A 12,866-nucleotide genomic window follows, 5' to 3' on the forward strand; every position below is an offset into this window, starting at 1 on the left:
ATGCGCATTCAAGATTGTTCTGTAGAGTGTATACCTAGCAGATCATGTAGTTCACTAGAGACTGAGGAGATCAGTCCTTCCATCACACAAGGGTAAGAGCCTGAGATTCAGATGGCAAGCTAGCGCGGAATGCGAATGCTGTGCGCGCGTTCAAATCAAGGTGACTTACGTTGTACATGTATTGGTGTAAGAGTTGACCCTCCTCTAGCGGTCCGTAGACCCTAGACCCAGGAAGTTTTTACAGCTAGCGCAGTTATGACTCACGGGCTAAAAGTTACGTAATGACGATGATCGTGAAGTGACCCTCTAGACTAGACGACCAGACTCACCAGACCCAGCAGTTTATGAATCACGAGGTGAAACTATACATAATGCACTAGGAATCTCTGCACCAATGCAACGTATGTTACCCGTGTATGAGGAAACAACGGTTCTCGCGTTTCGCGCGCACTCTGGTCTGGAAGTTCGAGGCTAACTTTTGATCTCCTCAGTCTCTGTCCTCTTCTAGTGAACTAATACGGCCATATGGAACAATTCGCATGCAAACGTATTGTAGCCTACACACAGACAGTACAGGTTTGTGCTCGAAGTCTAAGTTAGCCTAACCAATGGACAAAACGTTTCATAGTTTGTTATAAAAAACAGACGTCTTTGCTAAATACTTTATATATATATATATATATATATATATATATATATATATATATATATATATATATATTATAGTAGTGAGAAATTATTTGATTAATTATAATTTGCAAATGTTTTGATGTTTTGCATTCATATGCTGCAATACATTTTTGTGCACAATGCAAACTGAACTTTGTCAGCAATTATTAAGTTAAGAGCAACGCAAATGTAGGACAATATTGCATCTTTATAATTTTGAAAGGATAATCATCAGTTTCATCACAAGCACTTGGATTGTCAGATTGCCATAATAAGCAGCAAACATAAACACTAAGAAGCAATTGCATTCCACATAGAACATCAACAACACAAACAAGTCTATCTCATTTCAGTCAACGAAAGAAGTTTGTAGACACTTTCTAGTACTCGTCTCCTTCTTCTCCACCCTCTTCTTCAGCAGAATCAGTGCCAACTTCTTCATAATCTTTCTCTAAAGCTGCAAGATCTTCGCGAGCTTCAGAGAATTCTCCTTCTTCCATTCCTTCTCCCACATACCAGTGAACGAATGCACGTTTGGCATACATCAGATCAAATTTGTGATCCAGACGAGCCCAAGCTTCCGCAATGGCAGTCGTGTTGGATAACATGCAGACGGCACGCTGCACCTTGGCTAGATCTCCACCGGGAACGACGGTAGGAGGCTGATAGTTGATGCCGACTTTGAATCCGGTTGGACACCAGTCCACAAACTGGATGGTGCGCTTTGTCTTGATCGTAGCGATGGCTGCATTCACATCTTTCGGTACCACGTCTCCACGATACAGCAGACAGCAAGCCATGTACTTGCCATGACGAGGATCACATTTGACCATCTGATTGGCAGGCTCGAAGCAAGAGTTGGTGATCTCTGCCACACTCAGTTGCTCGTGATATGCTTTCTCGGCCGAGATCACTGGAGCATAGGTTGCCAAAGGAAAGTGAATACGAGGATAGGGTACCAAATTGGTCTGAAACTCGGTCAGATCAACATTGAGTGCTCCATCAAATCGTAGAGATGCAGTAATAGATGACACAATCTGTCCAATCAACCGATTGAGATTAGTGTATGTGGGTCGTTCAATATCAAGATTACGACGACAAATATCATAAATAGCTTCATTGTCGACCATGAATGCACAGTCAGAATGTTCCAGAGTCGTGTGAGTTGTTAAAATCGAGTTGTATGGCTCAACCACGGCTGTACTGATCTGTGGAGCAGGATAAATGGCAAACTCCAGTTTGGACTTCTTGCCATAATCGACAGACAGACGCTCCATAAGAAGAGAAGTGAAACCAGAGCCAGTTCCACCACCAAACGAATGAAAGATCAAGAAACCTTGAAGTCCAGTGCATTGATCAGCCTAAACAACGTTATAATTCAGACATGCCCTTAAACATTAAAATGGGAATAACACAAAACACTTACCAACTTCCGAATCCTATCCAACACTATGTCAATCAGCTCCTTGCCAACAGTGTAGTGACCACGAGCATAATTGTTGGCTGCATCCTCCTTCCCAGTAATCAGCTGCTCAGGATGAAAGAGTTGACGGTATGTTCCTGTTCGCACTTCATCTGCAAAAAAATGGTTAAATTCGTAGTCAACTCCACTGAAATTCAGTCAAATTCTAGAGTAAGTAACAACAGAAGTCTTGCATGGTATTGTAAGAAATACAATACACTTTAGAAGCACAATTAAAACTCATTAAACTTAAAAATTATCATTTCAAAACTGGGTTGCAGGTAGTAGTACAAACTCTCACACATGGGGAGTAAAAAATTAGACTGCACCCAAGTTAATTAAAGCCACAGCTTTGTGTGACCACGCCTAGATAAAACAAATAACCTCAGAGTCCCATTGCCACAGAACGGTGCCTTATGTGCACAAACGCTTTTAGCAGCTTCTGGCTGTGGCATGGATTCGTTTTGCATTCTTGGAAGTTACAAAAGGAACAATGTGGTACGTGGGTACTTGAAATTCAATTATCTCACTTGGACAAGAGCATGATCACATGATGTACATAGTACACTAAAACATACAGCAATTTTAGTGGGACAGAAGGTGCCGTCTAATTAAGAAAATGACGAAGGCAAAGCAACCAAATTGTCTGTAAGTAGATCATACACAAGTTAACGCCCATGGTACTGCTTAGCACACATATCTCTGGTAGACTGGCGTAGGTTCCTTTTTCATATCCAGTGGCATCAGTAAATGCTTGCAAAACAGAAAACATCATGTCTAATTCACTAAAAATATGGCCAGATGCATCAAGTTCTTGACTCAGAAGGGTTAAAGTAGAAAAAGATCTTTTTAAAGCACACGACTCTGCCTGCTCTAAATAAAATACAGCACTTTCACTCTTACTCATTTCTAGTGGCTAGCTAGCAAGCTCACAGCCTCGAACTTCCAGACCAGAGAGCACGCAAAGCGCACAAACTCTAGTCTGGACCTAGAGGAGGTACGACATGCTCTCTCACATGCGTATTAACCAAGAACACGCCTTTTACGGCAGTGGGTGCAGTCATTATTTTAGCTGATCTGTCTGCTGCAAGCATGATCCTATTCGAAGAGTCTGCGATATGAGGTGTTGTTTTGTGTTACTCTAGCCACAGGATTGGAACAGTTACCCAAGTCTTGACGTGTCTTGAGTTACATCATCACGCGGGTCTGTGGGTTGATCATGCCTTTGCTTTTGTATACGTGGGGCCCTTGGGCCATTAAGTGCTGTTCTGAATAGAGGAGTAGTTGTTGAGAGGCTAGACAAATCTCACAGACCCAAGATTTGACTTCGCAACTGTGACGATAAAATCTATTTCCGGTTTATATGAATGTCGTCCATGTCTATGTTCACTGGTCTGTTGTGAAGTATTTCACTCATCCAATGTGTCTGTGTTATGCTACTGTGATCTAACACACCAAGTAACTTTCTGTCATGAGTTCTAGAAAACTTCTAGTCTGCATGTACGTGCATCTCTAGTTATAGAGTGCGCGTGAAATAGCTAAGGCAATAGAATGCGTACAAATTGTGTGTATTAAGCCCTGTCCAAACTAGACCACAATGGATTGCAATCCAATCGGGCTAACAAGCGTCCACACTGCACTTTGAAAACGATGCCTCTGCCTCATTTTTGGTATCACGTGCCTGATGACCGATGTGTACGTGTGGGTTCTTTGTTCGTGGAAAGCATTGATACAGCAACGTATGGTGAGCAAGAACAAAGACGAGTGAGGAGGGTTAGATGTTCTGACTACACACGTAGTGTACGTGGAGGTAACGTCCACTATTTCTAATTGAATTCAACTGATCGCAATCCATCCACCTCGTGATGTGGGGATTGGATCTATCGCGATTGGATCACAATCGAATCGCGATCCAGTTGCAAGTGTGGGACAGGGCTTTATTCTGGACTCTCTTCGTGCGCAGTTGACAGTGGAAGTTGCAAGCAGCAATCGAGAACTCAATCCTCCCCTCAAGTCGATCATCATGAGACGCGGTGGACTGCTGTCTAGACTATGAATAGCCTAGCTGTGAGCGTGGCGTTCCAAACACTCTTACATTTCACTCGGTAGCAAATTATTATCAATGCAGCTACTGTAGAAACAGAACCGTGGAAACAATCGCTATGCTCTCAGACATCAGAATGACCAGAAGTTCCCATCACAACTCCCGGATAGGGTGGTGCATGCAGTATCTCGTCTGGTCTGGACCAGAGCGATACTTTAAAGGATTTGGGAAATAGCCTTCTAATCCAATCAGCGTCTTAGAACCAGAATGTCGGTTGTAAATCTGATTGGTTTAGAAGTAATTGGTTATGCTAAGTGCACTAACCAGAGTTTTCGCTAGAGATTATTGGGAGCGTGGCGGGATGGGCGGGTCCACAATGCACAAACATGCGCACTGGAGCTGATCTCAAGTGAGGTAGACTTTTTGTTGTAGCTATTGCGTGTAATATACGTTCAAGTGCCCTTGCAAGGAAATCAACTTCAATCGCCAGTAAGCCCTTCCTAGCAATGTTCATCGATTGCGCATGCGCAAGTTTCGTAGACAAACTACAGAAACTTTGTCTAGTCAAGTCAGGCGTTGATTGACGTGGACCACTGCTGTTGCTTCGCATGAAGCCATGACTAGTCTAGAGTAGATTCTAGGTGTACACTTCCCGGACAAAGGGTGTGCTTTCCGGGTCACTGGAAGGGCATCCGGGACTAGAATCAGTGGCAACTCATCCAGGACTGCAACCAACACTTGTGCGTACTGTACATCTCGAGCGAGGCTATCATCCCTTGTTACTTTGCAAGAGCCAGGATTTGTGGCTATTGTCGCCTTTAATATCGTGTTTCAGTAGTATGGAATTTTCAAACTTCTTTAGCTGTAAGACTTTGGACTCCTAGCTACCGTTTCTAAGCGTGGTGCACTCCTACTGGAGAGTGGCACAGCACCACGCTGCCATGCTGTAGCAAGAACCCTGACTAGCGGTGACTACACACGTGTGAAATCCTCCTGGGCGACTAAGTGCACGCTAGAGCTGTGAATGAAGACTCTGGTGCATGGACGCATCTCAGTTTTAGTTTCAGCTTCAGTTCCTTGATATTGCAAGCTTGCGGTGACAGGACATACACAGCAGCGTCGCTAGACCATCACCTTTGACAACTGGTCGAGCGGTAGTCTCGCTAGTCGAGCAGTTACACTAGCTAGCGTTCTGCCACAGAATCATAAAGTCGTCGTTTCATGCCATCCACCATGCCAAAACATCGCCGCAAACACAGCAGACGTCTCTTCTTTGTTTGTGAGATCTCATGGCATTTACAAACAATATGTTTGCATAATGCAAAGGATGGTATCTTTCCATCTCATTATTAAACTAGGTAAAACAACCCTAGACTATTAGACTACTGGCTACACATGAGCATGCACGACTGGTATTCCAGCACGCTATGCATTTACACGATGTACTTGACCCGTACAAGTGCTGTAAATGGGGTATAATACCCCGTTTACAAAAGCACATATAGCGAGCCATAACCTCATCCCCAGGCGTTCGCTTCGCTCCTCTGTGCAGTGCTTGCGCGTCACATGACTAGGCTGGAGAATGCCTGGTATCTTCTGAGCAGTCATGATGACGTAAGGGCCCCTTTTGATTCGATTATGTAATGTAATTAAAAGATGCACACTCTTTCGCTAGCAATTTTGCCCCGTAATTGATGCATGTGATCTACACAAGTGTTGTGAAAAGCAGGCAAATTAATTAACTCGCATGACGGATAGCTCTGTCATGGACTTGTCATGAAGTTGCTTTTGTGACAGCAGCTGAGCACGGTTGACAAACGAAGGCGTCTGCTACTTGGAAGCCATTTTGTTATAGCTTGAAGACGTGCGTAATGTACACAGACGTGCCTTGGTGGAATCAAACGGCATAGATTCTTGACCTCTGTTGTTCTTCTTCAGAGAGAGAAGTCTTAGTGTAGACATAAATTCAATGAGATTAAGCATGTTGTGCAACACGGATCTTGCAGCAGCCAAATGGTCATCACGCATCATGACATATCAAAGGGTTAGATCAACAAAACTTTACTTTGCGCCTGACTGCTAGAGTCTGCTAACTCGGGATTGCAGCAAACATGCATGGTTATTATCTTCTAGATTTCTACACCTCACTCTGTTGGCATTGTCAGCCAGCACTCTATTCACGTAACGTTAGTCCTCACATGATGTTTTTACCTCAGTAGGGTCAGAATATATCTTTACATAATTGACTCAAAGGGGGCCCCACGTCATCATGATGTGCTCTGAAGATACCAAACGTTCTCCTCGCTCCAACAACTTAGTCATGTGGTCGAACCAGCCAGTGCCAGCCCAGTATTCCAGCCCACGTTTACATGACACGCTTTGTAGAAGGAAGTCAATGCGTGTCACTAACGTGCGTTAGTTACTTGAGCTTGACATAGAACGCATTAGCTGACGTTTGCAATGGACATAGCCAAGCTGCTTGCATTTTTTCTCTATGGCTTTACAACAGTCATATTGAGAAATGTGTAGAACATATACGAGACATTATAGGACTACCGCCAGCCGGCTGTTGTGCGCATGCAGCAACAGAGTTCAAAAGTTATACTTCTTGCTCATCTTGGTCGCTAGATAAGACACAGTCTCCGTCTTGCTTCACGCTATTTGTACCATTTTCGCCCAGAAGTATGACGTGGCGGAAAGGGGTCTGGCTAAGTGAGACTACCAAGTGAGCATGTGCAGCTCGTTTTCCAACATGCTATGCATTTACACGATGTACTTGACCCGAGCCAGCCCGGGCTGGTGCACACTGGCCCGGCGAGAAATACCGAGGCTCGGCCCGTGTTTACACGTACCATAGAAACCGAGCCAGCATGGGTGGCCCACTTACAAGTGCTTGTGTAAATAGCGTATACTGTATAAGAAATTGACAGAAGCATATTGGCAGATTTTATTTTGTCGGTTGGACATCATTGTTAGATAATTGATATAGGCGTTGACCCTAGTCTCCACCCACTTGACATGTGGCCATCATGGGGAGTTTGCTGTATTTGTGGCCATGGTCATCACATTTCCGTGGCTTCGTGATCTCTGGGATCCAACTATGGATGAAGAATTGCTGTGTAAGCGTGAAGAACAGAATCCACATGATTCCTATGCTGTTGCCATTGTTATCACCAATATCAATGCCAGATGAACATGGGTGATGAGGTCAAGATATATATGATATGTCATACCCGTGTATATCTCAATGGCCAAAATTATTGATGGATTATATATTGGCAGTCCCTGGAAAATCCGCCAATCCCACCAAATAAAATGCCAGCCAAGATCAGGTAGTTAGGCAATTAGTACTGACAGCTGAAACTTGTTGTGTAATTATGTAACACCAGTAACTGGTGATAAATTCTCAATCACCTTCAGTGTAAGTGGAAAAGTGTCGGGATTTACCATCAGATTAACCTTGACATAGTGTCACCCCAGTCTACTAAGAACTTGCCACACCATTGTTGCTGCCCCACCCTAACGCTACATATTTTAGTAAGTATTTTACTTTGGTAACTCCACGCATGCCCACTTATTCCTACCCGTGGGTATTTCCCAAAGTAAAGCGCCACTTCCGGTTAAATACTTCCGGCATTGATTACCTAACAACGCGCTTGACAACATCAACATGATACTCTCACCTACAACAGTCGGCTCGAGGTCGACAAAGACAGCCCTGGGAACGTGTTTCCCAGCTCCCGTTTCCGAGAAGAAAGTGTTGAACGAGTCGTCTCCCCCGCCGATCGTCTTGTCCGACGGCATTTGACCGTCCGGCTGAATTCCGTGCTCGAGACAGTAGAGTTCCCAGCACGCGTTGCCCATTTGAACGCCAGCTTGACCAACATGAACAGAGATGCACTCACGCTACAAAATAACACCAAGCAACAATCTACGAATTCGACAGGCGGCACGTGCGGCTTCGTAGAAACCGCCGATGTGAATCTGTTACCATTTTTGTTGCTTCTCGGATGAATCAAGACGAGAAATAAAGTAGTCTACAGACGATGCACACAACGACTGCAACGGTCGGCGCCTCGTATTCAAGTGGCTCTAGCCCGTATTTCCCGTATCTCGTTTGCATGGTGCCGGAAGTTGTCAGCAGCGCGCGTTACCTCACGGAAAGTTGTACAGTACTGTGCACGTGATACGCACACATGTGTAACGTGTACTTATAGTACTGTGGTGTACCTTACTACATGATGTATATGTATACGCCAAATGCGGTTAATGCAAGCTCTCAGGTGGTCTGAACTGCTTCTGTTAATTAATTATCAATATATGTAGATATTAATTTAGTCCTAAAAATGAGTCCAATAATAGCCTAGCTACTAGTCTAATAATGTAGTCCCAGACACGTATTTGCTAGAAGTACAATCCTGTTATGCAATTATTGATCTCCACTGATTTGAAGTAGACACTAGATCCTAGAGCTGTTTTGTATTAGTCAGAATGCTAATACAGTATGACATATGTTTGTGCTATTCTTGAATCTTCCAGTGTGAAAATATAGAAATACCTATGGCCACGTAGCTGATATGAGTGAACAACTGATAGACGTCTGTACTGTACTGTACTGTCAATAGCTACTAACACTCAATTAGTAGCATATCAGAACCATTAGGTTCAAGTTGGTCTACACACGTATACTAATATAGCTACATGCTTAAAATTCCCTCATCAAACACAGGACAATCATCAGACATTGGCAACATTAGAATCTGATATTGTGAGTGCATGATCATGACAGCAACAGTGGCAATACAAGCAAGTCTGCATGTATACAAGAGAGGAGATTCCAACACACATTTGAGTATTGAGACGCAAAGCCCTAAAAACTGACCACTCACGCTGTTGGTGTTCTAACTGCAATAGCATTTACGTACACTAATGCAACACAGCACAATAAATCAAGATGTTTTCAATTAGCAAATTCAAAGCAACTGAAACAGTAACTGTCCAAGCAGATGTCAAGACCAACACAACTTAGTATTCTTCTCCTTCTTCTCCACCCTCTTCATCAACAGAATCAGTGCCGACTTCTTCATAATCTTTCTCTAAAGCTGCAAGATCTTCACGAGCTTCAGAGAATTCTCCTTCTTCCATTCCTTCCCCCACATACCAGTGAACGAAGGCACGTTTGGCGTACATCAGATCAAATTTGTGATCCAGACGAGCCCAAGCTTCCGCAATGGCAGTTGTGTTGGATAACATGCAAACGGCACGCTGCACTTTGGCTAGATCACCACCGGGAACGACAGTAGGAGGCTGGTAGTTGATGCCGACTTTGAATCCGGTTGGACACCAGTCCACAAACTGGATGGTGCGCTTTGTCTTGATCGTAGCGATGGCTGCATTTACGTCTTTTGGTACCACATCTCCACGATACAGCAGACAGCAAGCCATGTACTTGCCATGACGAGGATCACATTTGACCATCTGATTGGCAGGCTCAAAGCAAGAGTTGGTGATCTCTGCCACACTCAGTTGCTCGTGATATGCTTTCTCAGCCGAGATCACTGGAGCATAGGTGACCAATGGAAAATGAATACGAGGATAGGGAACCAAATTGGTCTGGAACTCGGTCAGATCAACATTGAGTGCTCCATCAAATCGCAGAGATGCAGTAATAGATGACACAATCTGTCCAATCAACCGATTGAGATTAGTGTAGGTGGGTCGTTCGATATCAAGATTACGACGACAAATATCATAAATAGCTTCATTGTCGACCATGAATGCACAGTCAGAATGTTCCAGAGTCGTGTGAGTTGTTAAAATCGAGTTGTATGGCTCGACCACGGCTGTACTGATCTGTGGAGCAGGATAAATGGCAAACTCCAGTTTGGACTTCTTGCCATAGTCAACTGAGAGACGTTCCATGAGAAGAGAAGTGAAACCAGAGCCCGTACCACCACCAAATGAATGAAAAATAAGGAAACCCTGTAGTCCAGTGCATTGATCAGCCTAGACAGAACACAATACATGTAATTGAAGTGGCCAAAAATATGACAGTAACAATATTAAAGGGCTACTGCAGTGCAAAATCAAAAAAAAAGTTTTTGAGCTAAATTAAAAGATCTACATATGTGTACTTTAGAAAATATAAAATTTAGATATTTTGCGAATGTAAACTGAGAGAATGAGAGCACTTGAAAGTTACTTCCGCTTTCCCATTTCCGGAATGGAACGGATTAGCACGTTGACGACATTGGAGGCACCCTATCCATTGTTGTGATACTCGAGTATGCTGCTGCGTTGTGTTGCAGCAGGCTGCAACAACTCTAGTCAGTCTGGATTTAGCGTAGTTCGGTTTTCAAAAAACCAACAGCTTCATAATAGTTGGGAAAAACAAGTTCGACGAAGAAGAGACGGCCGGGAAGGTCCCAAAGAGCAAATGGAGTTTACAGCTGTCACTTCGAAGAACGCAGTTTTGCGATTTCGTGGCAACACACACACACACACACACACACACACACACACACACACACACACACACACACACACACACACACACTTGCATAATTTCGCAGTAACCGTAATCACACCTACAGACATCCCACAGCTGTCGGCAGCTTCTGCTGCTGCACGTGTTAGATGGTCGTTCACCGTGTTCATCAACATCGGCAAATGAGGGCAATTCATTATTAGATAAACTGTCAGCGAGTGGCTCGAACATATAGGGTTCCACAGATCCAAAGTCTTCTGTTGCATCTTCAGATGACGATGTCAACAGACTGACAGATTGCTCTCCCGCGTGCTCCAGCACTTCGCTCAACGAAGAATCCAAAAATGACAAGATCGTTCCAACGTGCTGTTTCTGAACCACTTGCCATACTAAGTAGTAGGTATGATGGTGTTACTGTGCCTCCACTGAGATCAGTGTGCTAACACCGCCCCATTCTGGAAATAGTATTGCGGAAGTAGCTTTCGACTGCTCTCATTCTCTCAAAATGCATGCTAAAAATCTAATTTTATTTCTTCACTTTCAATTTAACTCAAAAAAATAATTTTTGATTTTTGAACTGCAGTAGCCCTTGAAGATACTTACCAATTTCCTAATCCTATCCAACACTATGTCAATCAGCTCCTTGCCAACAGTGTAGTGACCACGAGCATAATTGTTAGCTGCATCCTCCTTCCCAGAGATCAACTGCTCAGGATGAAAGAGTTGACGATACGTTCCTGTTCGAACTTCATCTGCAACACAAATTCACACACCCAAAAATCCCAACTGATAGATTGTATTCCAGATGAGAAAACAAACACAGCTTTCATGTTACTTACTCAGATTAGATGCAAATACCAAACAACATTCTCTACTATACAAACATGCAAACAACATTCTCTAGTGTACTCTCTTCACTGGCAGAACCATTAAACTTGCATACAACCCCAACACTATCATAGCTGAGAAATGCCACACAACCTATCACCCCAAGTGTGAAACATTCCACATCACCTGACAAGTCACCCGCCATCTACCTCACAACTGCAAATTCTACCACTAAAACGCTCCGCAACCGGAAACGCTACTAATAACCGACTTCCGGTTCACTTCCGAATTTCAAACACTCACCCACAACGGTCGGCTCGAGATCGACGAAAACAGCCCTGGGAACGTGTTTCCCAGCTCCCGTTTCAGAGAAGAAAGTATTGAACGAGTCGTCACCCCCGCCAATCGTCTTGTCTGACGGCATTTGACCGTCCGGCTGAATTCCGTGCTCGAGACAGTAGAGTTCCCAGCACGCGTTGCCCATTTGAACGCCAGCTTGACCGATGTGGACTGAAATGCACTCACGCTACACAATTTCAAACAAAAATCTAGGTTTACTACAGTAGCGCAAAAGAAAGAAAATTCTAGAAACACTTGCTTCATGCACTAGAGCTACGAACTAGCGTCAATTTTTTGGTTCGTTGGCTAGACGCCTGTTAGACCTACCATTGTTGTTGCAAGTTCGTACAGTTTAGTACAGCAAATTCAGGAAGACCTGTCGACACGCGGGCGACCGCTAATCGTTTTCTAAGACCCGGATATAGTGAGATCTACTACCTAGGGAGCCACTCTTTCATTGAAACTATTGACTTTAATTAACACTAACTAGTTGTACGGTGTCCGTAGGTGCCTCGCGTTCGTGAGTAACACGTCCAACGGAGTTTTCAGACCGTCTACTGAAACGCCAAGTGCTAGCTACGTCTAGCTAGCCACAACACGTATTTGTTGAAACCCTAGCTGTCATGAAACATGCAAACTTCCTAAAGTCGTCGTTTTGCGATCGTGATCAAGACAATTGAAATGTACAGTCTAGGTATGCACTCAGTTCCGTTGTAACGACAGTGGTATGGTATTTACTGACATAGAAATCGATATCAGCAAACATTGACTATCAACAGTGTTAGATGCAGCACAGTGTAGTAAAGGATTGATCAAACTGTAAGCATGGGACGTGTGAATAGTTGACTATAGGTGGCATTCAACTCCTGAAGGTGTTTCTTGGTTATCGTACCCACAGTGCCTAGCTACAATACAAAAGGATGGGGCAACGGAACTTCATGAAGCATTTTCTTCGCCGTTTGGTCACTTGCACGAATCGTTCTTAGACTCATGTGTGGTCGGACACGGAAACGATTTTTTAATTAAGGTAGGTCCTA

At 43.8% G+C, this 12,866-nt stretch overlaps 2 protein-coding genes across 2 annotated transcripts; both read right to left on the bottom strand.

Annotated features, from left to right (window-relative positions):
• Positions 1 to 859: 859 nt before the first annotated feature.
• LOC134179809 (tubulin alpha-1A chain-like) lies at positions 860 to 8,266 on the bottom strand. Its single transcript, XM_062646773.1, has 4 exons — positions 8,167 to 8,266; positions 7,859 to 8,081; positions 2,096 to 2,244; positions 860 to 2,030 (listed from the first exon to the last, which is right to left on the bottom strand). The coding sequence occupies exons 1-4, from the start codon at positions 8,167 to 8,169 to the stop codon at positions 1,050 to 1,052; spliced, it is 1,356 nt and encodes a 451-aa protein (XP_062502757.1). The 5' UTR covers positions 8,170 to 8,266; the 3' UTR covers positions 860 to 1,049.
• A 744-nt stretch (positions 8,267 to 9,010) lies between these two features.
• On the bottom strand, positions 9,011 to 12,363 carry LOC134179380 (tubulin alpha-1A chain-like). Its single transcript, XM_062646259.1, has 4 exons — positions 12,157 to 12,363; positions 11,794 to 12,016; positions 11,266 to 11,414; positions 9,011 to 10,181 (listed from the first exon to the last, which is right to left on the bottom strand). The coding sequence occupies exons 1-4, from the start codon at positions 12,157 to 12,159 to the stop codon at positions 9,201 to 9,203; spliced, it is 1,356 nt and encodes a 451-aa protein (XP_062502243.1). The 5' UTR covers positions 12,160 to 12,363; the 3' UTR covers positions 9,011 to 9,200.
• Between the last annotated feature and the right edge of the window lie 503 nt (positions 12,364 to 12,866).

The sequence above is a fragment of the Corticium candelabrum genome, chromosome 5 (genome assembly GCF_963422355.1).
Source record: "Corticium candelabrum chromosome 5, ooCorCand1.1, whole genome shotgun sequence".
NCBI classification, from domain to species: Eukaryota; Metazoa; Porifera; class Homoscleromorpha; order Homosclerophorida; family Plakinidae; genus Corticium; species Corticium candelabrum.